This window comes from Dendrobates tinctorius, unplaced genomic scaffold, assembly GCF_039654945.1.
Source record: "Dendrobates tinctorius isolate UK_male_01 unplaced genomic scaffold, ASM3965494v1 ptg000062l, whole genome shotgun sequence".
In the NCBI taxonomy this organism is placed as follows: domain Eukaryota; kingdom Metazoa; phylum Chordata; class Amphibia; order Anura; family Dendrobatidae; genus Dendrobates; species Dendrobates tinctorius.
In genome coordinates this window covers 508,135-533,168 of record NW_027361730.1, presented here as the reverse complement: position 1 = coordinate 533,168, position 25,034 = coordinate 508,135, and the positions used below count along the sequence as shown (strand labels likewise).

The 25,034-nt window shown below is 41.6% G+C and overlaps 1 protein-coding gene across 2 annotated transcripts in view; it reads right to left on the bottom strand.

Annotated features, from left to right (window-relative positions):
- Positions 1–9,833: 9,833 nt before the first annotated feature.
- Positions 9,834–25,034, bottom strand: part of UBE2H (ubiquitin conjugating enzyme E2 H) — a 72,795-nt gene continuing 57,594 nt past the window's right edge. For both annotated transcript variants that reach the window (XM_073579187.1, XM_073579188.1), the window contains 4 exons: positions 22,402–22,441; positions 18,783–18,835; positions 12,984–13,112; positions 9,834–11,032 (listed from right to left, as the gene is read on the bottom strand). In XM_073579187.1, the coding sequence (XP_073435288.1) occupies positions 10,908–11,032; positions 12,984–13,112; positions 18,783–18,835; positions 22,402–22,441 (347 nt within the window). In that variant the 3' untranslated portion in view covers positions 9,834–10,907. The remainder of the gene's footprint in view (positions 11,033–12,983; positions 13,113–18,782; positions 18,836–22,401; positions 22,442–25,034) is intronic.

Sequence of the window (25,034 nt, the reverse complement as noted above, 5' to 3'; positions counted from 1 at the left end):
GCGACCCAGTTCTTCTGATATCAAGTTCCTGTGTTTGCAGTAGTTGTCAAGTGGGCCTATGTATGGTTCAATATTTTGATGCAGCAGGATGTCTTTCCTGTTGACTTTGACCATTCTTTAATATAAAATTTTTTTAGTCTTGTTCTTTAACAGGACAGAAATATATAGTCTGCCTAATTTTCTTTTCTCCTTTTGGATTCCATTTGATAAATTTTCTGACATATCGAGATATATCTAGGACAATACTTCGACCAGAAAAAACATTTTCTTCCTTGTTATCCACCTTACAGGATTATTTCTTCCTTAAACGCACAACTCATAGGAGAGAAAATTGTTTTGAAATGAAATGTATTTCAATATGCTCCAAGCAGCATAGGAGCTAATCGCATAGTAAAGGAAACATTTTATAAATGAATTATTTTGTTTTCACTTTAGACAATCGACCGCTAACTTGTTCCACGTGCAGGTCAGCAAAATATCATTAACAACCCCAAGTACAAGATAAAAAGGCATAAAAAATGCCTGGTAATTTGCTCTAGTCTTTTTTTCTTCCTTCTTGTTTTTCCACTACAGTGATCTAGGATATCCAATTAATTTCAGAGTACAGTATTTCTAATGAAATTATATATTCCATCACTTCAACTTTCCATTATGTGCAATTTTCATGCTAAAACACTTGAGTTCAACACTGCGTATGGTAAAAATTTTGTCTTGGCGCATCCATGGTATGGCAGTGAACTCCTCGTCCCAATTCACAGATAACTTGACACTTTGTGCCTCTTCTCCATAGCCCTTCTGTTGCCACTGGTGCCTTACTCTACTATAACCAGACTGCGATAATCCTCCAGACTTCATCATGTAATGTCTGCAGCAAACTGACTTTTTCGGTTCATTAACATGCTCTTCTACGGAGGCCACATTTAAAACCATCTTCAGAGGAGGAGAACCGGCACTCTAATGCCACCCGTTTGATAAGTAGCAATCCTAAAAGTCAATATCAACCCTCTCACGAGCCTTGCCACATGACTTTGGATAAATGCCCACACCAAAATCTCTATTTGTAGACACAGTGTTTCGGGGTACTGCCCCTTGTCAGTGCAAAGTGTGAGATCTGGTTTGGCTGGGTGAGAGGTGTCTGACCGGGATCCAAAGGGTTAACGTTTGTCCTTGCAGAGACCGACATGTCAAGTCTGATATGCCAAGGTGAGGAGACTTAAGCCTTAGGGTACCGTTACACCTAGCGATGCACCAGCGATCCCGACCAGCGATATGACACGGTCAGGATCGCTGGTGCATCGCTAGGTGGTCGCTAGTGAGCTGCCACACATGCAGATCTCACCGGCGACATCGCTGGGGTCGGGGGTCACTACTTACCTGTCAGACGCAGCGATCCTGCGTCCTCCCGCCCGGCTCCACGCGTCGCTCGTCTCCACAGCAGGAAGCGCCGCAGGAAGTGACCAACGAGGAATGGTCCAGGAGCTTCTCACGTGACCAGCGATAACCAGCGGGGGAGCCGGTTGGAGGTAAGTATCACATGCAGCGATATCGCTAGCAATATCGCTGCAACGTCACAAAATCGGTGACTTTACAGCGATATTGCTAGCGATATCGCAGTGAGTAGCGGGGGCTTTAGGCTAGGCACACACTAAATCATTGTACATAGTCTACAGGATATACAGTTATGGCCAAAAGTATTAACACCCCTGCAATTCTGTCAGATAATACTCAGTTTCTTCCTGAAAATGATAACAAACACAAATTCTTTGGTATTATTATCTTCATTTAATTTGTCTTAAATGAAAAACCACAAAAGAGAATGAAGCAAAAAGCAAAACATTGATCATTTCACACAAAACTCCAAAAATGGGCCAGACAAAAGTATTGGCACCCTCAGCCTAATACTTGGTTGCTCAACCTTTAGCCAAAATAACTGCGACCAACCGCTTCCGGTAACCAACAATGAGTTTCTTACAATGCTCTGCTGGAATTTTAGACCATTCTTCTTTGGCAAACTGCTCCAGGTCCCTGATATTTGAAGGGTGCCTTCTCCAAACTGCCATTTTTAGATCTCTCCACAGGTGTTCTATGGGATTCAGGTCTGGACTCATTGCTGGCCACCTTAGAAGTCTCCAGTGCTTTCTCTCAAACCATTTTCTAGTGCTTTTTGAAGTGTGTTTTGGGTCATTGTCCTGCTGGAAGACCCAAGACCTCTGAGGGAGACCCAGCTTTCTCACACTGGGCCCTACATTATGCTGCAAAATTTGTTGGTAGTCTTCAGACTTCATAATGACATGCACACGGTCAAGCAGTCCAGTGCCAGAAGCAGCAAAGCAACCCCAAAACATCAGGGAACCTCCGCCATGTTTGACTGTAGGGACCGTCTTCTTTTCTTTGAATGCCTTTTTTTCTCCTGTAAACTATGTTGATGCCTTTGCCCAAAAAGCTCTACTTTTGTCTCATCTGACCAGAGAACATTCTTCCAAAACGTTTTAGGCTTTTTCAGGTAAGTTTTGGCATACTCCAGCCTGACTTTTTTGTGTCTCGGGGTAAGTAGTGGGGTCTTCCTGGGTCTCCTACCATACAGTCCCTTTTCATTCAGATGCCGACGGATAGTACGGGTTGACACTGTTGTACCCTCGGACTGCAGGGCAGCTTGAACTTGTTTGGATGTTAGTCGAGGTTCTTTATCCAACATCCGCACAATCTTGCGTTGAAATCTCTTGTCAATTTTTCTTTTCCATCCACATCTAGGGAGGTTAGCCACAGTGCCATGGGCTTTAAACTTCTTGATGACACTGCGCACGGTAGACACAGGAACATTCCGTTCTTTGGAGATGGACATGTAGCCTTGAGATTGCTCATGCTTCCTCACAATTTGGTTTCTCAAGTCCTCAGACAGTTCTTTGGTCTTCTTTCTTTTCTCCATGCTCAATGTGGTACACACAAGGACACAGGACAGAGGTTGAGTCAACTTTAATCCATGTCAACTGGCTGCAAGTGTGATTTAGTTATTGCCAACACCTGTTAGGTGCCACAGGTAAGTTACAGGTGCTGTTAATTACACAAATTAGAGAAGCATCACATGATTTTTCAAACAGTGCCAATACTTTTGTCCACCCTTTTTTTAGGTTTGGTGTGGAATTATATCCAATTTGGCTTTAGGACAATTCTTTGTGTGTTTTTTCATTTAAGACAAATTGAATGAAGTTAAAACCAAAGAATCTGTGTTTGCAATCATTTTCAGGAAGAAACTGAGTATTATCTGACAGAATTGCAGAGGTGTCAATACTTTTGGCCACAACTGTACCATATCAGTATATTTTTCCAACAAATGCTATAAGTTGTCATAGATAGCCATTCAACACATGGAGGCTAAAGGAACACAATTTTGGCCTCAATCTGGCAGGCATAGGTCTGCATACCATTTAACTGTGTAAAGAAGTGTAGCAGACAAAAATAAAGGGAACACTTAGAGTTACATTGTTATTTAAGTCAGTCCGGGATCACACATGCAAGAAGCTCGAACGAGTCTCACATCTTAATACCCAGCACTGCTGCCGGCACTCGGGAGCGGAGTGTGTGGCCGCATAGAAATACATGCAGCCGCACGCTCCACTCCCGAGTGCCGGCGGAAGTGCCGGGTATTAAGATGGAAGACTCGTCCGAGTTTCTTGCATGTGTGATCCTGGCCTTAATCACTCTTCTGTGAAATCAAACTGTTCAGTTATGAAGCAACACTGATTGTGAATCAATGTCTCCTGCTGTTGTGCAAATAGAACAGACAGGTAGAAATGACAGGCAATTAGAAAGACAACCCCTAAATAGGTGTGGGTCTTCAGGGAGTGACTACAGACCATTTCTCTGTTCTCATCTTTTTAAGTCACTTTTGCATTTTGTCATTGCTCTCACCCCTAGAGGTAAAGTAGCATGAGGCAGAAATTGATCAGGTAGTGCAGCTCATCCAGGATGGCACATCATTGTGAGCTGTGGCAAGAAGGGTAACAATGTCTATCAGCATAGTGTTCAGAAAATGAAGCAGATATCAGGAGACAGGCTAGTACACCAAGAGATGTGGAGGGGGCCGTAAGAGGGCTACCTCCTCCTTTGTGCAAGGAGGAACAGTGCCAACGTCCACAAGTGGGTGTTTTGCATACAGTCCAACACCACGCAGGACAATTGACATTAGCCAGAGAACACCATGATTGACAGATTCAACATTGGCACCCTGGGCTTTTCACGGATGAGAACAGGCTCACATTGAGCACGTGACAGCCATGACAGGAGAACATCTACCCCTCATGAGAACCTTGCCCAGGTACTGTAGGAAGGTCATACTATCACATGGAGGCCCCACACACAGACACTACTGAGCATTATTTTCTTGTCTTAAGGCATTTCCACTGAAGATGAATAAACCTGTCATGTGATTTACCACTTTGATTTTAAGTATCATTCCAATTCCAGACCTTCATAAGATATTTTGATTTACGTTGATCATTTGTTTTATTGTTCTCAAGGCATTCCACCATTTAATGACTTAAGAGTTGGAATGCCACTATTGGACACAAGTGTAATGTGTACATTTACTAAGTTATACAATGAATTGTATTTCAGATATAGATTGAAGTACCTTCAAAAGACATTAACTTACCCATTTTATTTAGCACCATACTTGAATTCTGCTTCACCTCCCCAGACCTAGCTTGGCAATTATTTTTCTGTTATTCCAATATACACAGGTGTATTATAAGGTACACTGCCGCATGTACTCTGCAGGGATTTACTCATTATCTCTCTAATAAGATCTGCATTTACATACAGTTATGCTGCGCATATATATTTTTTTAAACATGCTATTTACTGTCCTTTTCAAATCCTGTCTGCATTATTGGCTGTGTGCATATATATCCATTACATGCAGATGAACTCTATTAGGGTGCTTTCACATTGCACTTTGACATCCATTCGTTGGTCCAATCGGGGCTTACTTCTAAACCTCACCCCAGCCGCTAGCCTTGATGGGATCAACGAACCAAATTTTCAAAGATTTTTGCAAATTTTGCCACAGATGTACTTGTTCTTACCCTCCTCCGGCTAGTGATTTTATGTACACCAGCTATGTACAAATGTTAAGCCATTTAGTGATGTGTGCAGTTGTTTGTGCATGTCTATTTTACATGCTAATTATATATTAAGAAAATATACAAACATTGATGGACCAGACCCATTCTTCTGTAGTTAATGGTGGAGCTCGATCTAGCATTGTGACCCACCTCCACATAAGCTGTGCAAACTCCTCTACTCAAAATACTGCTATATACAACAACCAGCCATTAAAATGAAACCACATAACTTTGTGCTAGATGGCCATACAAGCAAGAATTAACTTTTCTAGAAATCTGTGTTACAGTTCTTCTTGAACTAGAACAGCATCTCCTGTGTATTAATGCGCCTTGGGTGCCCATGACATATTCAATTATCCTTCCTTGGACCATTTTTGGAAGAAGGATTAAACCACTACATATCAGGAACACCCCCACAAGACCTGAATTTTGGGAAATGCAAATGCTCTAAGCCAGTTAGCCATCACAATTTAGACTTTGTCAAAGTCACTCAGATCTTTACACTTTCCCATTTCTCTTGCTTACAACACAACAATTTCACAAATTAACTAGTCACTTGCCGTCTAATATATCCTATTCCTTCACAGATGCCTATATCACAAGATATTTAATACTATTTGCATTACCGGTCAGCAATGTCATAATTGCCAATTGAAGAATTCAAAGAACGTTGAATTAAAGATCAAAGTCAATGAAGTAAGAGGGAGGCTTAGTTTTAGCAGAAATTTTACACCTAAATCACAGCATTCTGTCTACAACTGATGTGAATGAGGGTATTTTATACCCAATCCAATGTCCCTGAAGTTACCGTGCCGCAGATTCCAAGGTACTGTGTCTTACACCACTACTCATGCGTAAATCTACTTTCAGACTTGCGTTACCAGGCGCAGCGCTCAGCCACCGCTAAGCTCAGTCCCCTCCGGTCAGCTCCTATGGGTGCATGACGCTACATGCGATCAGCGTACCCTATATTTAGCGTTGGGTACGCTGGCATGTTTTTTGCCAGTGCATGTGCCCTTTTTGTGCTGTGCCGAGCGCACAAAAATGCAACAGGGTGCATTTGGTGCACGTTGGCGCAGTGCAAAAAAGGGCGCATGCGCTGGCAAAAACATACAAGCGCATGGCCAGCGTAGCCAACGCTAAATATAGGGTACGCTGATCGTATGCAGCGTCATGCACCCATAGGAGCTGACCGAAGGGGCACGACCAGGGGGCGGAGCTTAGCGGCAGCCGAGCGCTGCGCCTAGTAGCGCAATTCTGAAAGTAGCCTTATAGATTTATTCCACACAAATCTCCTCCACTAGGATTTTGAGCTGATTTTTGTAAAGTAGTAAATACTGCACACGAAGAAAAAAAAATTACAACCGATTTTCACACTACATGGTATCTCTAATTTGTGTAGCCTAGAATAACAACCTCCTTAACGAGCAGGGGTATTTCAGTGTTAGAGTTTTTTTTTTTTTGGTCCCCTTCTTCCCAGAATCATAAAACTTGTTTTTTGCAGGACAGGTTTTACTTTTGAACGACACCATTGCTTTTATCATGTGTACTGGAAAATGGGAAAAAAAAAATTAAGTGCAGTGAAATTGTAAAAAAAAAAAAAAAAAAAGTGTGCAATTCCACAATTTTTTTTTTAATCTTGATCACCATGTATAGGTTCTTTTTTATTTACCATAAGTGGAAGAAAAATAAAGTTTGTGTAAAAAAAAAAAAAAAAAAATTTCCAAGACCTGTAGCATCTCCATTTTTCGTGATGTGGGCCCAGATAAGGGCTTATTGTTTGCACGCCGAACCTGTTTTTATTGATGCCATTTTGGATAGATATGATGTTTTGAGTGCCCATTACTGCATGCTATTGCCATGTTGCAGCAACCAAAAAAAATTAAAAATTCTGGTGTTCTGATTTTTCTTGTTACGCCGTTTACCGAACGGATTCTTTTTATATCTTGATAGATCGGGCGTTTCTGAAAGAATTTGCGATAGAAAAAAAAAAAAATACACATTTGGTATGATTGTTTTATGTTGAATGGGGTAAAAAGGGGAGTGATTTGAACTTAATTTTTCTTTTCACCTGGGAGACTAGAAGCTACGATTATCTGATTGCTTGGGTTACACACAGCAGGGCTGCAGCCCTGCTCTGTGGAACAAAAAAATGCTTCATCTGCCACGAGCACAGACCACCATAGCAGTTTGGCAATGACAATCACAGAGGTCTCCCGCAGACCCCAGATTGTCATGCCCACCCATCGGCGCCCTGCAATAATGTGACAGGGGAGCTGGAAGGGCACAGCCAATACAAGTATCCAGTTTGCACACGTTAAATGCTGCTGTCAGAGATTGACAGCGGCATTTAACTAGCTAACAGCCAGGGGTGGATCATGATTCCATTCGCATTTGTTTGGGGCACATGACAGCTGATCAGATCAGCTGTCATGTCGGAAAAGGTGCAGGCTCAGAGCCAGAGCCACCCCTGCAGATATGGGGTTAATAAGCAGGCTGGTAGCACTCAGAAGCAGTGCAGCGGTCACACAAAGTCCAGGTGCCGGGAGGAATTATTCCTCTTGGCAGACTCCAAGTGTCATTTGTAGAGGCATGGCTTAAGTCACTGACCTGTACATACTGAGCGGCAGCTTTAACCCTTTCACGACATATGATGTAAACTCGTGCCATATCCCCGCCTTTGATGCGGACTTGCAGGTCAATCCTGCCTCTTTCCTGGCACATGATGGCAGAGTTAATCAGCCATCACATGCCTTTAAAAGCCACAGGTGGAGTGGAGCACAAATGTCGGTGTCAAATTAACAGGCGCCAGCAAGGCAGCACGTCGGTCCATGCTCCCATCAGCATGCTCATGATGTGATCGCAAGACACATCGGTCATCATGACAGGCAAGGGGGCCTTCAGCAGACCTCCAACTGTTATTACGATCCATCTTGTGAAACCAGTAAACCACAAGCAATCAGATGAGGTGCAATTAAATACTTTAAAAAGTGACGAAAAAAAAAGTTTAAGAATATGAAAAAAGTTCAAGTCATCCCCTTTTTCCCTATTAAAATAACAATTACAATATTTGGTATCGCTGCGTTCTTAAAAGTTTATATAGAACAAATCTTATCGTAAATGACGTAACAAGACAAAAAAGTTCAATAATTGCGATTTTTTTTTTTTCTTTTTTGCTCAAAAAGATGAAAAGTATTGACCACAAAATAGTATCAGTAAAAGGAAAAGTCAGCCCCAGAACAAGCCCTCACACAGCCCCATATTCCAAAAAAATGAGAAATTTACACGTTTCAGAAAATGGTGACAAAAGCAAATGTTTCTTTTTACAAATTTCTGAATTGTTTGCCATTTAAAAAGACACTACATATTTGGCATATGTGTATTCATGTTGACCTTGAGAAACATTGCTACAGGTCAGTTCTGCCATACAGTGAACTTGGTAAATAAAAAAACAAAAAGCTATTGTGAAATTGCACTTTTTTTTTTGCAATTTCAACTCACTTGGAATTATTGTTTCCAGTACAATATGTGGTAAAATGAATGGTGTCATTCAAAAGTAAAACTCCTGCAAAAAAAAAAAAAAAAAAAACAACACAAGCCATCATACAGCTATATTGATGGCGGGGTGGGGGGGGGTGAGTTATGAATCTTGGAGGGGGAGGAAAAAATGAACACAATGGAAAACAGCCATGTGATGAAGGGGATAACCGCACCCTGCCACTGGCTGACAAGACAATGTAGCATGTATATCTGCAGTCATCTGCACATACACTTGCCAGAGGGAACAAATCTGGCAACTCCCTGGTAAGTCAAAGGTAGAATTTTAGCAAAAAATAAATAAAAAAAAAGGGTTATTTTTTGCATTATGAAAAAGAATTTTAAAAGATTTCCCTATGTAGCCTTCTACTTCAGTTTTTCCAAGGTCTCCATTTGTTGTCATTGAATAAGAATCTTCATTGTTTACTTCCAGGTGACGTAAATTGAACCATGGTTCTAGGATATCTATACAGATCTGATACATATATTGTGACTGATCTGACACATATACTGTAACTAACAATCTTTTGCAGTGTTTAGAAGACATTTAAAGGAGTGTCTCAGAAATAATCCAATCTTTATGATGGCTTGAAGCCTGAAGAAAAATCAAGAGACCCATAGTAGCTACTGTATAGTAAAATCAAGTATGTCAGACTGCGGAGCAACATCGTGAATGAGCATAACTTATATGGTCACTCAACGGGACACAGGCCAGGGGAGAAAAAAAAAAAAGTTCAGTCTGCAGAGCGAGTCTCTGTCCTCTGCTGAAAACGGTCAACATGAGAGTTCACTGCAGAGCGACTTGTTACCTCCTGGCACTGTAGTACATAAACTGGTCAGGCTCACTGAGTAGATAAGTTAAGCGCGTTCATGGTGACAAAGTTACAAAGCTTGTGCTGCATCTTCAGTGCATGTGGGACAACAATGGCAACATTCCTTCAGAGCTTTCTACTTTAAGGGAAGGATTCAACCACAATACTGTACATAAGGGTCCAAGAGTGCTGTGACGCTTCCATTTCTCACAACAGGCCCAATTTAGTTAATTTTTCCCAATGAGAGCAAAAAGATCAGACAGCTTTAATGTTGCCAGTCTGCATAGTATGAGGAGGGGAAGAAAATACAAAATTGCAAAGGAGAAATTTTACAGTAATTAGAAAAAAAAAATGTCATGTATTTAGAAACCTTGGCATATATGTCTTTATTGTGGGCTTAACTGAACAGTAAACCTTAAAAGTATACTAAACTGCAGAGGAATTACTAATGAGTCGATTTCGAATGGTTGGCAGTGTAACGATGCTGTGGTCACACCAGTACAAACGCGGGCTGAAAAACCGTGAATATGACACATATTTGAAGTTGTCTCTATATTTGAAAGTAAATTAAGTCATACAATTCACCACCCTTTTTCTCTAAAAGGGAAACAATAGCAATGGGTCACTTCACCACTGGTTTTACACCCCCCCAAACCCATCTCCAAATGAATCAAATCCTTCAAGATGGAGCAAGTCACCATATTAACAAATTAAACATTGTCATATTCTCAGCCCTCTTGGCTTTAAAAGAAGGGTGGTAAATAAACTTTAAAAAAGAAAAAAAAAATAATTAAAAACTGACAGGCATGTATGAAACCCATTCAAAGGGGGCCAATTTAAGTTGTTTTGCTTTCTTTGAAACTAAATCTGAATTCAAAAAAAAAAAAAAAAAATATGGGGAAGGACAAGGGCAACACCAACCGGTGCCCCCCAAAAGCACACATTCCATGGAAGTTTGTATTCCCAAGTTTTTTCTTTGTGCACAATTTGCCTCAATGTACACCATATGGTTTTAGAGAATGTACTATTCCAGCAGAGTCCGAGGCATGATCCACTTGGCAGGGCGTTGATAAAAAGGACAAAACTACTTGAAAACTACGTATCACAGCAGTCAGAATTGTTATTTGTTTGCTATATTTGTGGTCTTTTTTCCTTAGTTCAAGTAGCATACAACGTTGGACTGCTGAACTCATGCACACAGCTACCAAAATGGAATGTGGGGAAAGGGGCACACGCTATGCACATTGGGTTGCAAAATGATCAGGAAAATCAAGACCTAAAGGGTGATGATATATCAATGCTATTATTCATAAAAACCTTGTTTAGTAATAAAAAAAATTGCTTTGTTTAAATATGAATATTATAGTCTGCTTCTCAGGGTTAGGAAATAAGTCTTTGTATTTGTTTTTCGCTTCCGAAAAGCAGATTGTATCTACTACAACTCCATGTCCTGGGCTTCATCTTCCGAGAAGTCAGACATTGAGCTTTCAGATGAGCTGTCGCCTGTGCGCTCTTCTTGTTCTTTAAGCGCCTCCTCTGTTGCATATTTCTGGATGTACTCTAGACATTAAAAGAAGAAACACAGAGCATTAACTATGGCGCATGCTTTCATGGGCAGTACATTAAAAAAAAGAACGTACGATGTCGCTTAAAAACAGGAAGTTATTAAAGTAACTGTCCTCAAAACGTTGGTTTCCTTTCTCAAGTTTTCTAATATTCACTTTAAACTTATTTTCAACCTACATTAACAGTTAAAGGCTACATGGACCTCGTACAAATAGTGCGCTATATGTGCAGTGTAATACATAACATTTTTAAATCAGTCCCATTTGGGAGGAATAAAGAGTGCTTTATAATAGCACATGAAGTTTCCCCATTAGAAACATGTTAAGAACCTTAAAGGGGCCATTCAGTGATCTATTCTTATTCCACTTGTTCCATGGCGCTGGCGCTTTACATGTGAAAAAGGGTATACATAAAAAACAAGTACAATAATCTTAAATCAATACAAGTCACAACAGGTACAGGAGGAGAGAGGACACTGCCCGCAAGGGCTCAATCTACGAAGGATGGGTCAGGATACAGTAGGTGAGGGTAGAGCTGGTCGTGCAGCGTTTTGGTGGATCGGTGGTTACTGCAGGTTGTAGGCTTGTCGGAAGACACAGGTCTTCAGGTTCTTTTTGTAGGTTTCCATGGTAGGCGAGAGTCTGATATGTTGGGGTAGAGAGATCCAGAGGAGGGGTGATGCATGGGAGAAAGCTTGCATGCGATTGAGGGAAGAGGATATAAGAGGAGAGTAGAGAAGGAGGATCAGAGGTTGTGTGCTGGTAGGTACCAGAAGACGAGGTCATAGATGTATGGAGGAGACAGGTTGTGGATGGCTTTGTATGCTATGGTTAGGGTTTTGAACTGGAGTCTATGGGTAATGGAGAGAGCTAGTGAAGGTATTGACAGAGGAAATGCCGGGGAATAGCGGGGAGATAGGTGCATTAGTCTGTCAGCAAAGTTTAGGATAGATTGGAGGGGCGCAAGAGAGTGTTAGAGGGGAGGCAACAGAGCAGGAGGTTGCAGTAGTCAAGGCATGAGATGATGAGGGCATGAACTAGTTTTTGTAGATTCTAGGTTGAGGAATGTACAGATCCAGGAGATGTTTTTGAGTTGAAATCGGCAGGAAGTGGAAAGGGCTTGAATATGTGGTTTGAAGGAGAGATCACAATCAAGGATTACCCCAAGGCAGTGAGATTGTGGGACTGGGGAGAATGAGCAGCAATTTACTTTAATGGACAAAATAGCTGATCATGTGCTGTTCAGTGGGTATCCCACCACTGGGACCCACATCAATTGGCAGCATGAGGAACTTCTGTCCCTGACTAGGTTAAAAGTACCATAATTCATCAAGTATCCCGTTTGTAGGTGATAAAGGCTTTTTCTGGCTAAAAAAGGCTAGCATATGCAGTGTATAGATGCACGCCTATGATTTGTTTTGTTCATACATTTGTTAATGCAGCATACGAGTAAGTACTCATTAATACAGACTTACTACAGCTCTGCACGAGTTCATGTTGTGTCAGGCTATTTTCATCTGAGTCAGTCAGTAAAAACCAGTTGTGGCTGCTCCGTGGCAGGTTGCGTTTTGGAGATCTTCCAGGCCAGATACCAAAATCAATTCATAAGCCATATCAAGGCTCCTATAGTTACTAATGCTCCATGGTGCTGCACTGAGTTATGATGCCGCCTAGTGGTAAAGTTATTGTAACTAGGGGCCATGTAGTCTCACCTAATGGAAAACTACATCATTAACTTGCCTGACTGACCTGGTGCAGGTGGTAACTGCGCCAATGTTTACCTTTTTGCATCATGAGATTTTTTTTTTTTTAAAGGAATGGGGTTGTGAATGTTTTGCCAACTGCTGTGCCAATTGCTGTTGAAACTGTGCATTTTTTGAGTTAAGGTTAATACACATTTTACAAAAGATACACTAGCCTTCCATTTCTTAGAATTGCACATTTACCTTTAATTTTCTGTTTGTACTCCTCTGGCCGATGCAGATACATTGCTGCAGCATCTCCATTAAGTGGATCTATTGGATTGGGGTAGGCCAGCAGCTGGGGCAAAAAGGATTCAAATATATTGGTAAGATCTGCAATATTTAGATAAAAAAAAAAAAAAAAAATTTAGACATCCTGATTATAATTTTCCAGAGTTCAAAGATCTGTCTCTCAAAAGTGTCAAAACTGCTTTGTCTGAATCACTGAGTGGCACACCGTGTTTAGGCACAGGTCAGAAGGGATTCAACTGTTGGAGGAATATTACATTATAAATATATAGTGGTGTATAGTTACACTATATTACATGGATTGCATGAGACTTCAGTGCTTTAGCATCACACTTTCTTCTGACCTTGTACTTTGTTTGGGGTAGGGGTTCATTCAATGCCATTTTACAATAAATACGTACAATACGTCACTAATTTACTAAGTAAATTTAGTTCTAATGATGCTATTAACATGAAATTCTCAACAGATGTCGGTAAGGACCCATCCAATCCACAAAGGCAAAGGAAAAACAGAGGTCCATAAATTAAAGTTGTGTGTAATTATGAGAAATAACAGGGAGAAGTATTGAACACGCTTAGGCTACTTTCACACTTGCGTTTTTTTGCGCTGCGCACCGTGCGCAAAAACGCATCATGCGTTTGTGTGCGTTTTTGAGCATTTTTTTTTTTTTTTTTTTTTAAAACCGCATGCGTTTTTATGCGCTGACGTGCGCATTACCATGCGCACCCATAGACTATAATGGGTGTTTGGGTGAAAGAAAAAAAAAAAAAAAAAAAAAAAAAAAAAAAAAAAAAAAAAAGCATTGCATGCGTTTTTTTGGGACAAGTCGGACGCACAAAAAATGCAACAGGATGCATTTTGTGTGCCCGAGCGCACATTACAAAGAAACGCATGCGCATACAAACGCGTACAAACGCATGTGTATGCGCACCCATGTAAAAGTATAGCAGAAAAAAAAAGCATGCTTTGTTTGCGCAAAAAACAAGCGCAAAAAAACGCAAGTGTGAAACCAGCCTTACTGAAATGTATTTAGCACTTTGTACAAAAGTCTTGGTTGGTGATAATGGTGTCAACATGCCTCCTGCATGGAGAAATTAGTCACATTCATTGCTCATGTGTGATTTTGGCCCATTCAACACAAACCTTTCAAATACTGATGGTCCAGTGGGCTCCATCTGCAAAGTCTTGAACTTTAGTGCTTTCTATTGGATTCAGGTCAGGTGATTTGCTGGGCCATTCCAGAAGCTTTAATTTCCTGTTTCTCTGAAACCAATTCAGAGTTTCCTTAGCTATGTGTTTGGGACCATTTGTTTTGCTGAAACATCCACCCTCGTTTCATCATCCTGGTAGATGGCTACAGATTTTTATCAAGAATGTCTAGGCACATCTGTCTATTCATGCTTCCTTTAATTATATGAAGGATGCCAGTTCCTTATGCTGAAAAAACAGCCCCGCACCATGATGTTCCTTGCCACCTCCAACCTTCACTGTTGGTATGGTGTTTGAGGTAATGTGCAGTGCCTTTTGGCCTCAATACACAGTGTGTATTAAGGCAGCCAAACATTTCAATTTTGATCTCATCTGACCAGACTATATTCTCAGGATAGCAACACAGGTGCAAAAATACCAACAAAATAACCTGCTCACATCCTACCAATATATGGAGGGGGCGGTTATCTGGTATATAGATGCACATGAAACTTGTGTTTGAAACCAAATGGGCCCAGCTGCACCCTGAAAAAAAAGTGCAAAGAAAACACATTTAAAAAAATGTGGAGTATTAACTGATATTTTGGCCAAAATACGTGAGCCCGTAACCTGCGTCAAAGATCTCCACGTTTACGGGTACCTAACACTAATATATACTAATACAGCAAAGCACAGAAAGAGGAAAAAATCCTCCAATAATGATAATGCTGTGTATCATTATTGGAGGATTTTTTCCTCTTTCTGTGCTTTGCTGTATTAGTATATATTAGTGTTAGGTACCCGTAAACGTGGAGATCTTTGACGCAGGTTACGGGCTCACGTATTTTGGCCAAAATATCAGCTAATACTCCACATTTTTTTAAATGTGTTTTCTTTGCACTTTTTTTCAGGGTGCAGCTGGGCCCATTTGGTTTCAAACACAAGTTTCATGTGCATCTATACACCAGATAACCGCCCCCTCCATATATTGGTAGGATGTGAGCAGGTTATTTTGTTGGTATTTTTGCACCTGTGTTGCTATCCTAATTATATGGGTCCACTGCACCCTGACAGTGCATTGTCTGGAGGCCTGTACGGGTAAACCTTGTTGTTCCTTTGCTGTGTATCATTATTGGAGGATTTTTTCCTCTTTCTGTGCTTTGCTGTATCAGACTATATTCTCCCAATATTTCACAGGCTTGATTAAATGTTGAACAAACTTTAAAACGTGCTATAACATGGTTTTTGTTCAGCAATGGATTCTTGCATGATGAGCGTGCATACAGGCCATGGAGGTGGAGTGCATTACTTTTAGTTTTCTTTGAAAAGTTGTACCTGCTGATTCCACGTCTTTCTGTAGCTTTCCCGAGGTGGTCCTTTATTATTGAACAACTCTTCTGAAAATTCTTTTCACTCTTGTATGAAGTCTGAAATCTTTCAAGGAGCACCTGGCTGTGGCCCATTTGTATTTAAATGATGCTCTTTCCACTCAGGATTATGGTCCCAACAGTGCTCACTGGAACCTTCAGTAGTTTAGAAATTCTTCAAAAAATGCCATCAGTAAGTTTTGCAACAATAAGGTTGCAAAGGTCTTGAGACAGTTCACTGGTTTTACCCATCGTGAAAGGTTTCTCGTATGGCACCATTTTAAAGGCCATCAGTTGGATGGGCTGTACAGACTTCTGGCAAGAGTTTCACGTCAAAAGCAACTTTACAAATATATTTACTAAGAAAATTGGTGATGTGTTCAATATTTATTTCACCTCTGTATTTAGTTTCTACTCAATGGTTTACAATTGGGTCAGTATAATAAGTCTACTTCAACACAGTGAACAGGGAGAAAGAGCCTTTCAAGAATTATCTAAAGCGGATGACAAGACCTACAACAGGTGTAAGACCACCTATATAAGGAAAAGCCATATAAACACCAGAAACAAAGCCAGAAGTGAAAGATGCTCATTAGCCATATAAAAATGCAGCTACAAGAACTGGCTGGCTTTGGACCTTTTCAATGTATATATTATGGTAGCCCAATTGTTGGTGCGATTCATCCACTACATGCAGGAATCTGTACAGACAGGTATGATGGGATAGACAACTTAAAAAAGTAAAAAGGTTTTAATTATTGCTGCATCGGACAGTAAGGCGATGGTGGAGCCATATCTGTTGCCTAAATTATTTTTTTTGTGTTTCTTTTTAACACTTCTCAACCTACCCCATCAAACATTAAAATCAAGAAAAAAGCAAAATTAGGTTGCTCTTAATAAAACCAATTAAAAGAATTTGAGAATATTGCAAACATAAGACATTAAAATCTGAGAATAGTCAGTATATTTAACTGGCATGAGTAGTGGTCATAAAGAATCCCATTCCATTATATCACTACTCCAGTGTAAGCCATTGCTTTTTGGCTCATTTGCAGTAGGGATCACCATCCATTTTACAACAAAAAAGTTCATTCCTTTACAAATCAGATTTTACAGAGCTCTCCCTACCCCAAATTACCTTTTTAAGTAACACCATCACATTTATCAAACTACCTAGAACTCATTCAGCAACCTCTCAAAAAGTCGTACTCTATAACCGAATAAAAAAAACAAACTTTTACGCTGCCAAGAGCATTGTGAATGTGTGGTGTTAATTGTGAAACAAACGTTTTTATCTTGTTGTGTAAACAGGCTGTCAATCACCTGAAGAACGAGCAAAACGCTTATTTGGTAAAATGATCTTTTGCGCAGAGTAAAAGATCATTAGTCTCAGCGGTCCATCATCCTGAGTAAACAGGACTCGCATTGCCAAGAACAGTAGAAGCCTATGAGTAGAGATGAGCGAAGTTGTCCGGAAACGATAGATGTCATATTCGGATTTGGCTTTGTGCCATATTGGTACCCTATTCATGCTTAATTTTATGTTTGACAATTGTTTCCGAACATATTTGGTCATTTCTACTCCGATTGACTTCGATGGTGTTTGGCAAATATTGCAAAAACAATATTCGCCAGCGATCATAATCTGAACCAAATATTGAAAAATTTGCTCAACTCAACTATGAGCACTGAACGATCTAGTTTGGATTGCCAAGTGTTAGTTTTCTTTAGTGTGCATGTGTAAATTTACAGATTGTTGATTGTATCGTGACCCCAGTTGATTTGTTTAAATGGACCTTGTCCACTACTTTTTTCATTGATGACCCATCCTTAGCATAGGTCATTAATGTCTGATCGGTTAAGGTCAGACGTCCAGCACCTCCGTCGATCAGCTGTTCTGTGTCGGAGGCCAGAAGTACTCTATTGCGGAGCTGCTCAGTCTTCTAATAGTGGCTGCGGCAGGATACTACACATCTGCCTCCTATTCAAATAAATAGTAGGTGGCTGTGTAGTATCCTGCAGCAGCCACTATCAGAAGACGGAGAAGCCCTGCAATCAAGCAGTTCTGGACAGTGGCCGCCACCGAGCACAGCTGATCACCAGGGGGGCGCCAGATTTCAGACTACAGCCCATCGATTTACACCTTTTTAAATAAGTCTCTAAATACCGTATGTTACGGATTATAATACGCGCTTTTTTCCCCTCCAAATTTGGGGTGGGGGGGGATGGAAATGGGGTGCGTCTTCTAATGCCGGTATCCATGCTGCTGGCTGGGATGAGGGGGTGCCCAGCGCTGCTGCAGGGGTGACCGGTGACATTTTGTCAAAGGCCAGAGCCCCCTGCAGTTTAGTGGTTTCCTGCGCAGTGGACTCCGGGAAAATGGTCGCCGGGATGCGGCGCATGAGCAGATGATCACGGCATCAAGACCTCGGGAGATGAGATTTCAGCGCTGAAATCTCATCTCCTGAGAGATTGATACAGAGATCTCTATCTACGCATGTGCCGCCCCCCCGGCGGCCATTTTCCTGGAGTCCACCGCACAGGAAACCACGACTGCGGGGGCTCTTGTCTTTCACAAAATATCGGCAGAGACCTCCCGCAGCACCAGAGACCCGCAGCGGAGCACTGCACATCGGAACTTCCCCTCATCCCAGCCAGCAGCATCACCCCAATCCTGCCTCCTCCAGCACCGATCCTGGGACCCCACTTCACCGCAGCCACCCCCCCCCCCCCCCCCGGTAAGCAATAAGACGTATGGATTATACAAAGCACCATTAAAAAAAGAAAAAAATTCCTATTTTTCTCCTCAAAATTTGAGGAGAGTCTTATAATCTGGAGCGTTTTATAATCCGAAAAGTACAGTACATACTATCGCCATATGTGCCTGTGAGGAGCGCTATTGCTGCTCGCTCAGTCCGCATCATATGACCATGCCTGCAGCCGCTGCTCACATCCACTTCCGTACTTCCCTCGATTTACCCAGGTGTGACCCAGTTGCCCACATTCCCCCTGACTGGGCTGTGAGTGGCGTTTCACCGCACATCACAGCCCAGTGTCCAGCGCACGCTTGCAGCCAATGAAAGTAAAGGAGAGGGGCAAAGAATGTGACATGAAAAATCGATGGGCGCATTATACATTGTAGTGGACCACCTCTTTAAAGGTCGATTTTTTTTTTTGGTGCGAAACAAAACACCTCACCGTACAGAGCTGTCCAGGTTTGATTGATGACATCTAGACACACTGTACCTGATCTGTGGAGAGGCAAAGCATTAGGACAACAATAATTGCACCAAATAGTCATCAAGAGCTCAGGGGACATTGCTAATAAAGTACATTTATGCAGGACTATGCTAACAAGTTGGTAATGTCTAATACCAATACCAGAGAATACAAGCAACAAACTGCATAATGCTACGTGTGATCAAATATCAATTGCTGAGCTACTCATTAACCAGTGTTCCTCAACTCAAGTTCACAACCCCACCAACAAATTACATTTTCAGGATTTCTTTAGTGCATGATCTGTTGGTGGTGTTGGGGGATCTTGAGGCCTGTATTCATTGTGGCGAGTGAAGCTTGCATGGCCCTACGTGGCAGAAAGCCACACAACTATAGTTAATTGTACCCTCATGCCTGACATTGTAAAGGCTAAGGGTCCAAATCAAAGCAATTTCACCATACTTCTGGTATAAATTGCTCAGAGTGTCCACACAAGTTTCTCCCAATTCTCCCAAATCAATAGATCCGGGTTGGGACAAAAAGGGTATGCACAGGGGTGCGGGGTCTGACAAAAGGAAAAGAGCTGGGTTGGGATGGGAGTGAGGCTGGGGACGTGACCCCACAGCTCATCTAACAAAAGATGAGCTGTTGGTGTTCCTTATGGCAGAAATCTTAGTACAGTCATCAACTGAAGTAGGATGTGTTGTGGGGCATGATACTGGTCAAATGCTCCTGATTCATGAAGAGGTGAGACTCCACCCAGCTCCCTCATCAAGACCGGCATGAATATAGTCAGTCCTGATGAATTGAGGCCTGTATGTTTTTTAGCATCATATTACTACAGAGTGCCTGGATGGTACAGTGTGCTTGCAAGGAATGCTCTAAACTCAGACTTCAGAGCTGAAATTTTAAAGAAACACTCAAGAAATTTCTTATTTCTTTTAACCCCTTCGTGACAGAGCCAGTTTGCAGCTTAATGACAGGCCAATTTTTACAATTCTGACCACAGTCACTTTATGAGGTTATAACTCTGGAACGCTTTAACGGATCCCTCTGATTCTGAGACTGTTTTTTTACGACATATTGTACTTCATGTTATTGGTAAAATTTCTTCGATATGTCTTGTGTTTATGAAAAAACGGAAATATGGCGAAAATTTTGAAAATTTTGCAATTTTAAAACTTAAAATTTTTATGCCCTTTAATCAGAGAGATGTGTCACACAAATTTCTTATTAAATAACATTTCCCACACTTTGCTTTAGTTCCTGTGAAGCACGTAATGTGGAAGGAAAAAAATTAACATTACCTTTTTTTTTTGCAAAAAAATTTACTTCAGTGTTAAAAGAGAAAATGAACCACAAAATTTGTTGTGCAATTTCTCCTGAATACACCGATACCCAAAATGTGGGGGTAAACCACTGTTTCAGCGCACGGCAGAGCTCACAAGGGAGGGAGCGCCGTTTGACTTTTAACGCAGAATTGGCTGGAATTGAGATCAGATGCCATATTGCGTTCGGAGAGCCTCTGATGTTCCTAAACAGTGGAAACCCCCAAGTGACCCCATTTTGGAAACTAGACCCATTAAGGAACTTTTCTGGATGTGTGGTGAGCACTTTGAACCTTCAAGTGCGTCACAGAAGTTTATAACGTAGAGCCGTGAAAATAAAAAATAATTTTTTTTTTTTACACAAAAATGATCTTTTCGCCCCCAAATTTTTATTTATACAAAGGTAACAGGAGAAATCATACCCCCACAGTTGTTGTGCGATTTGTCCTCAGTACGCTGATACCCCATATGTGGGAATAAACCACTGTTTGGGCGTACAGCAGAGCTCAGAAGGGAAGGAGTACCGTTTGACTTTTTCAATGAAGAATTGGCTAGAATTGAGATTGGACGCCATGTCGCTTTTGGAGAGCCCCAGGTGTGCCTAAACAGTGAAAACCCCCCACAAGTGACCCTATTTTGGAAACTAGACCCCTTAAGGAACTTATCTAGATATGTGGTGAGCACTTTGAACCCCCAAGTGCTTCACAGAAGTTTATAACGCAGAGCAGTGAAAATAAAAAAAGTATTTTTGTTATCCTCAAAAATTATTTTTTAGCCAGCTTTTTTATTTTCCAAAGGGTAACAGGAGAAATTGGACCCCCAAAGTTGTTGTGCAATTTGTCCTGAGTACGCCGATACCCCATTTGTGGGGGGAACCACTGTTTGGGCGCATGGGAGAGCACGGAAGAGACGGAGCGCCATTTTGGAATGCAGACTGATGGAATGGTCTGCGGGCATCATGTTGCGTTTGCAGAACCCCTGATGTGCTTAAACAGTATAAACCCCCACAAGTGACCCCATTTTGGAAACTAACCCCCCCCCCCCCCCCCCAAGGCGCTCATCTAGATGTGTGGTGAGCACTCTGAACCCCCAAGTGCTTCACAGAAGTTTATAACGCAGAGCCGTGAAAGTAAAAAAGTATTTTTGTTTTCCACAAAAGTGATTTTTTAAGCCCACAATTTTTTTATTTTCCCAAGGGTAACAGGAGAAATTAGACCCCCAAAGTTGGTAAATAGTGGAAACCCCTTAATTCTTGCTCCAACCCTAATGCCAACCCCAATTCCAACCCTAACCCTAATTCTAGCCTTAACCCTAGCCCCAATTCCAACCCTAGCCCCAACCCTAACGGAAAAATGAAAAAAAAAAAATGTCTTTATTTCGTTATGTTTGCCTAACTAAGGGGGTGATAAACGGGGGGCGGGGTTATTTTTTTTTATTTTGATCACTATGATAGTTTATCATAGTGATGAAAATGGATCTGTCAGCCGGCAGGTACGGGGGGGAAATCGGGAACCCCATTTCTCTCTCTTCTGATGTGCGATCACATCAGAGGAAAGAGAAATTAAATACAAAATCGCAGCTTTTTTTGCATTCACCGTTATAGGGTTAATAACGGTGATCGCAAAAGCGGGGTCGGTAAAAACCGACCCGATTCATGTTCTGCTGGGGGTAGCCGAGACCCCGGAAAAAATCCGACACAGGGGGGCACTATTTACTTTCTCCACAGCGCCGTGAATTAATGGCGCGGTGGTTAAAGTGGCCTTAATTACCGCCGCTAAAAGGCGTATCGCCAGTCGTTAACGGGTTAAACTGTATAAATCTGTGTATGCAGTGAAAGTGCAATAACTTACCGATTGCTTTCCGCTGCTCACTCATGTGACGGCTGTTCCAAATCGCTGCCTCACACTAGGGTTTAGGTGTGAACCGGTAGTTGCCTTCACAATATAAGCCTATGGAGTTTCTGAATGAGGCTTCATGAGATTTCATTGTAAAAATGACTTCCATCTCACACCTCAACCCTAGCGTAATCCAACAAGATGGAATTTCAGTCAGGTGAGTGAGAAGAGGACCAAAGCTGGAAACTGTGGGAAGGCTATTTGATAAGCATTTTATTGGCAATAATTCATTTCTTGGGAGTGCTCCTTTAACGTGAATGTAGCCAGACACACACACATATATATTACAAATAAAAAATTAACAAAATAAAGCTCTCCATATACAGCAATAATTTTTATTCAGAAGTTACTATAGAAATTTCAAGGGCAACTTACGCTTCATCGATGTTGGGGTGAAATATTTTGTTCATAAATCCTAAAAAGAAAGGCAAAACATTTAAGAACCCTAGATTTGGCAAAATGGATACCTCCTTCATAGTTAAAAATGGTATGTAATATATCAGGATGCTGAACATTTGCTCCAGCAAAGTTTTGTGCATGATCTTCACAGAGCTTTTGTTTTTAGGTGTGGTTTAGCGTAGGTCGAATTTTTTTTTTTTTTAAAAATTAAAAAGTATAAAGAAAAGTTTTACAAAATGCTAAGCTTTGAATCAAACCTGCATGACTGGTTCACAATGTGAAAAGTGTGTATTTTAGATAATATATGGAGAAGTACTATAATTTTATTTTACAGTTCATTTAACCATGTCAAAATTGTGAAAATGGTCTTAAAGGGAATCTGTCACCTTTTTTGGCTTTGTAGCTGCTGGCATAGACATCGGGGGCTTATCTACAGCATTCTGTAATGCTGTAGATAAGCCTCCGATGTAACCTGAAAGAGAAGAAAAACACGTTATATTATACTCACCGAGGTGGGCGGTCCGGTCCGATGGGTGTCGCCGTCCCGTCCGGCGCCTCCCTTCTTCATGCGATGACGTCCTCTTCTCCCATCCTGTAATGGCTCCGGCGCAGGCGCACTGCTCTGCCCTGTTGAGGGCAGAGCAGAGTCCTGCAGTGCGCAGGCGTCGGGGGAGGTCTGGCGCCTGCGCACTCCAGAATTCTGCTCTGCCCTCAACAGGGTAGAGAAATGCGCCTGCGCCATTTCAGGACGGGAGAAGAGGACGTCATCGCATGAAGGGAGGCGCTGGACCGGACCGCAACACCCATCGGACCGGACCGCCCACTTCGGTGAGTATAATATAACGTGTTTTTCTTCTCTTTCAGGTTACATCGGTGGCTTATCTACAGCATTACAGAATGCTGTAGATAAGCCCCCCATGTCTATGCCAGCAGCTAATAGGGGATAAAAAGGGTGACAGATCCCCTTTAAGCGTGATAGAGTTGAAGGGGTTCTCCATAAAGCTTAGCTTAAAGGGGCAGTCCACTACGTGGACAACACCTTCTCTTTCCCATACTCCACACTTGATCCAGATAAAATAAAGCCTAAATTCCTGTCCCATGCCGAAGGTCGCTCTCCCCGAGGCTCTTGCGTGGTTGTGACATAAGATCTTGGCACCCAGTCAGCGTTGGCGTCATTATCCTCGCCATCTGTCGAATTGAACATGAAGTTGAAGTCAGATCAGCTGCAGCCTGGAATTCCTTGTCATGATCAATATGTCTGAAGGTGGGGACAGTGACACCAGCGCTGATTGGGTGCTGGCGTCATGTGGCACAACAAACGCACTAAAGCCCCGGGGACAAAGTGATTGCGGACACCACAGGAATGGCACCAGCACGGGAGGGGAGTATAAGCTTTTATTTTATTGGGGCATGAGAAGGAGCTGTCCAATTCTTTAACCTTAAAGTTGGTCATTACCATTTTTATTAGTGGGAATATGGCCATGACGTTTCTGCAAGCAATGCAGTCATGTCATTGCTTACATGCCAACAATTGAGACAAAAGATGATCATCACAAAACAGAGGTCAAGATACAGTACCAGGCACAGCGGTTCATGCTGAAGAACTGAAACCACTGCATTGTGATGATCAACTTGAGTCTCAGATTTTACGCCACCTAAAAAGCATTGAAGGCTGATCCTATGGATAAGGCGTTTTGAGGAATACCTTAAATAGATTCACACAGACAGATGAACAGGTAAAAGGAGGTTAAAAAATATGGGACAAATTTAAAAAATATTTTATACATATGCACCCACATTATGTATAATCTGGTAAAAGGCTTCATTGTCAAAAGAATCATAGAATCGTAGAGTTGGAAAGGACCTCCTGGGCCATCTGGTCCAACCCCCTGCTCAAAGCAGGATTCGCTAACATCACCCACACAGATGTCTGTCCAGCCTCTGTTTGAAGACTTCTATTGAAGGAGAACTCACCACCTCTCGTGGTTTGCACTGTAAATCTCACAGCATCTGTTTGTTTAATTGTCTATGCCAGATTCCCTCCACCATCCACCAACTTGTCTTTTTGTTGTCTATTTTTTCCCTTTATCATGCGTCTTCCACTTTCTAAGATCCTGTTCAAACTGGGCTTCTGCAGGGTTTCCAAATCCCCCTAAAAACAGCATACAGACAAACCACAAATGGGGCCATAGAATACAAGGAGATTAACTCCGTTGAAACAAATGGGCACATTTAGAAAGAAAAACAAAAAACAAAAACAAATTGATTTAATTTGTATTTTTCCTAGTATTATATGGCCTCATCAGCAGGTTGTCTGAATCCCATTTTTAGGGCGATTCAGATGGAACACCCGTTTTGATTTCCAAATACTTTACAAAATCCTAAGTCGGATATGAACAGAAATACCTTTATGCAGCTTTCAAATTTTGAGCCCACTTCTAGTTCTGACTTAAAAATATTGCTGCAAAATGCAATCGTGTGAATGAAGCCTTATTTTTTCTTTTCAGAGTGAAGGTAGGTCCCGAAAGCCCAGACCCAAGAGTGTCAAGTTATTGTAGTGCAGGTAGAATGCATCCTACAGGTACAGGAAGCCTTTGAAAAAGGTTGCT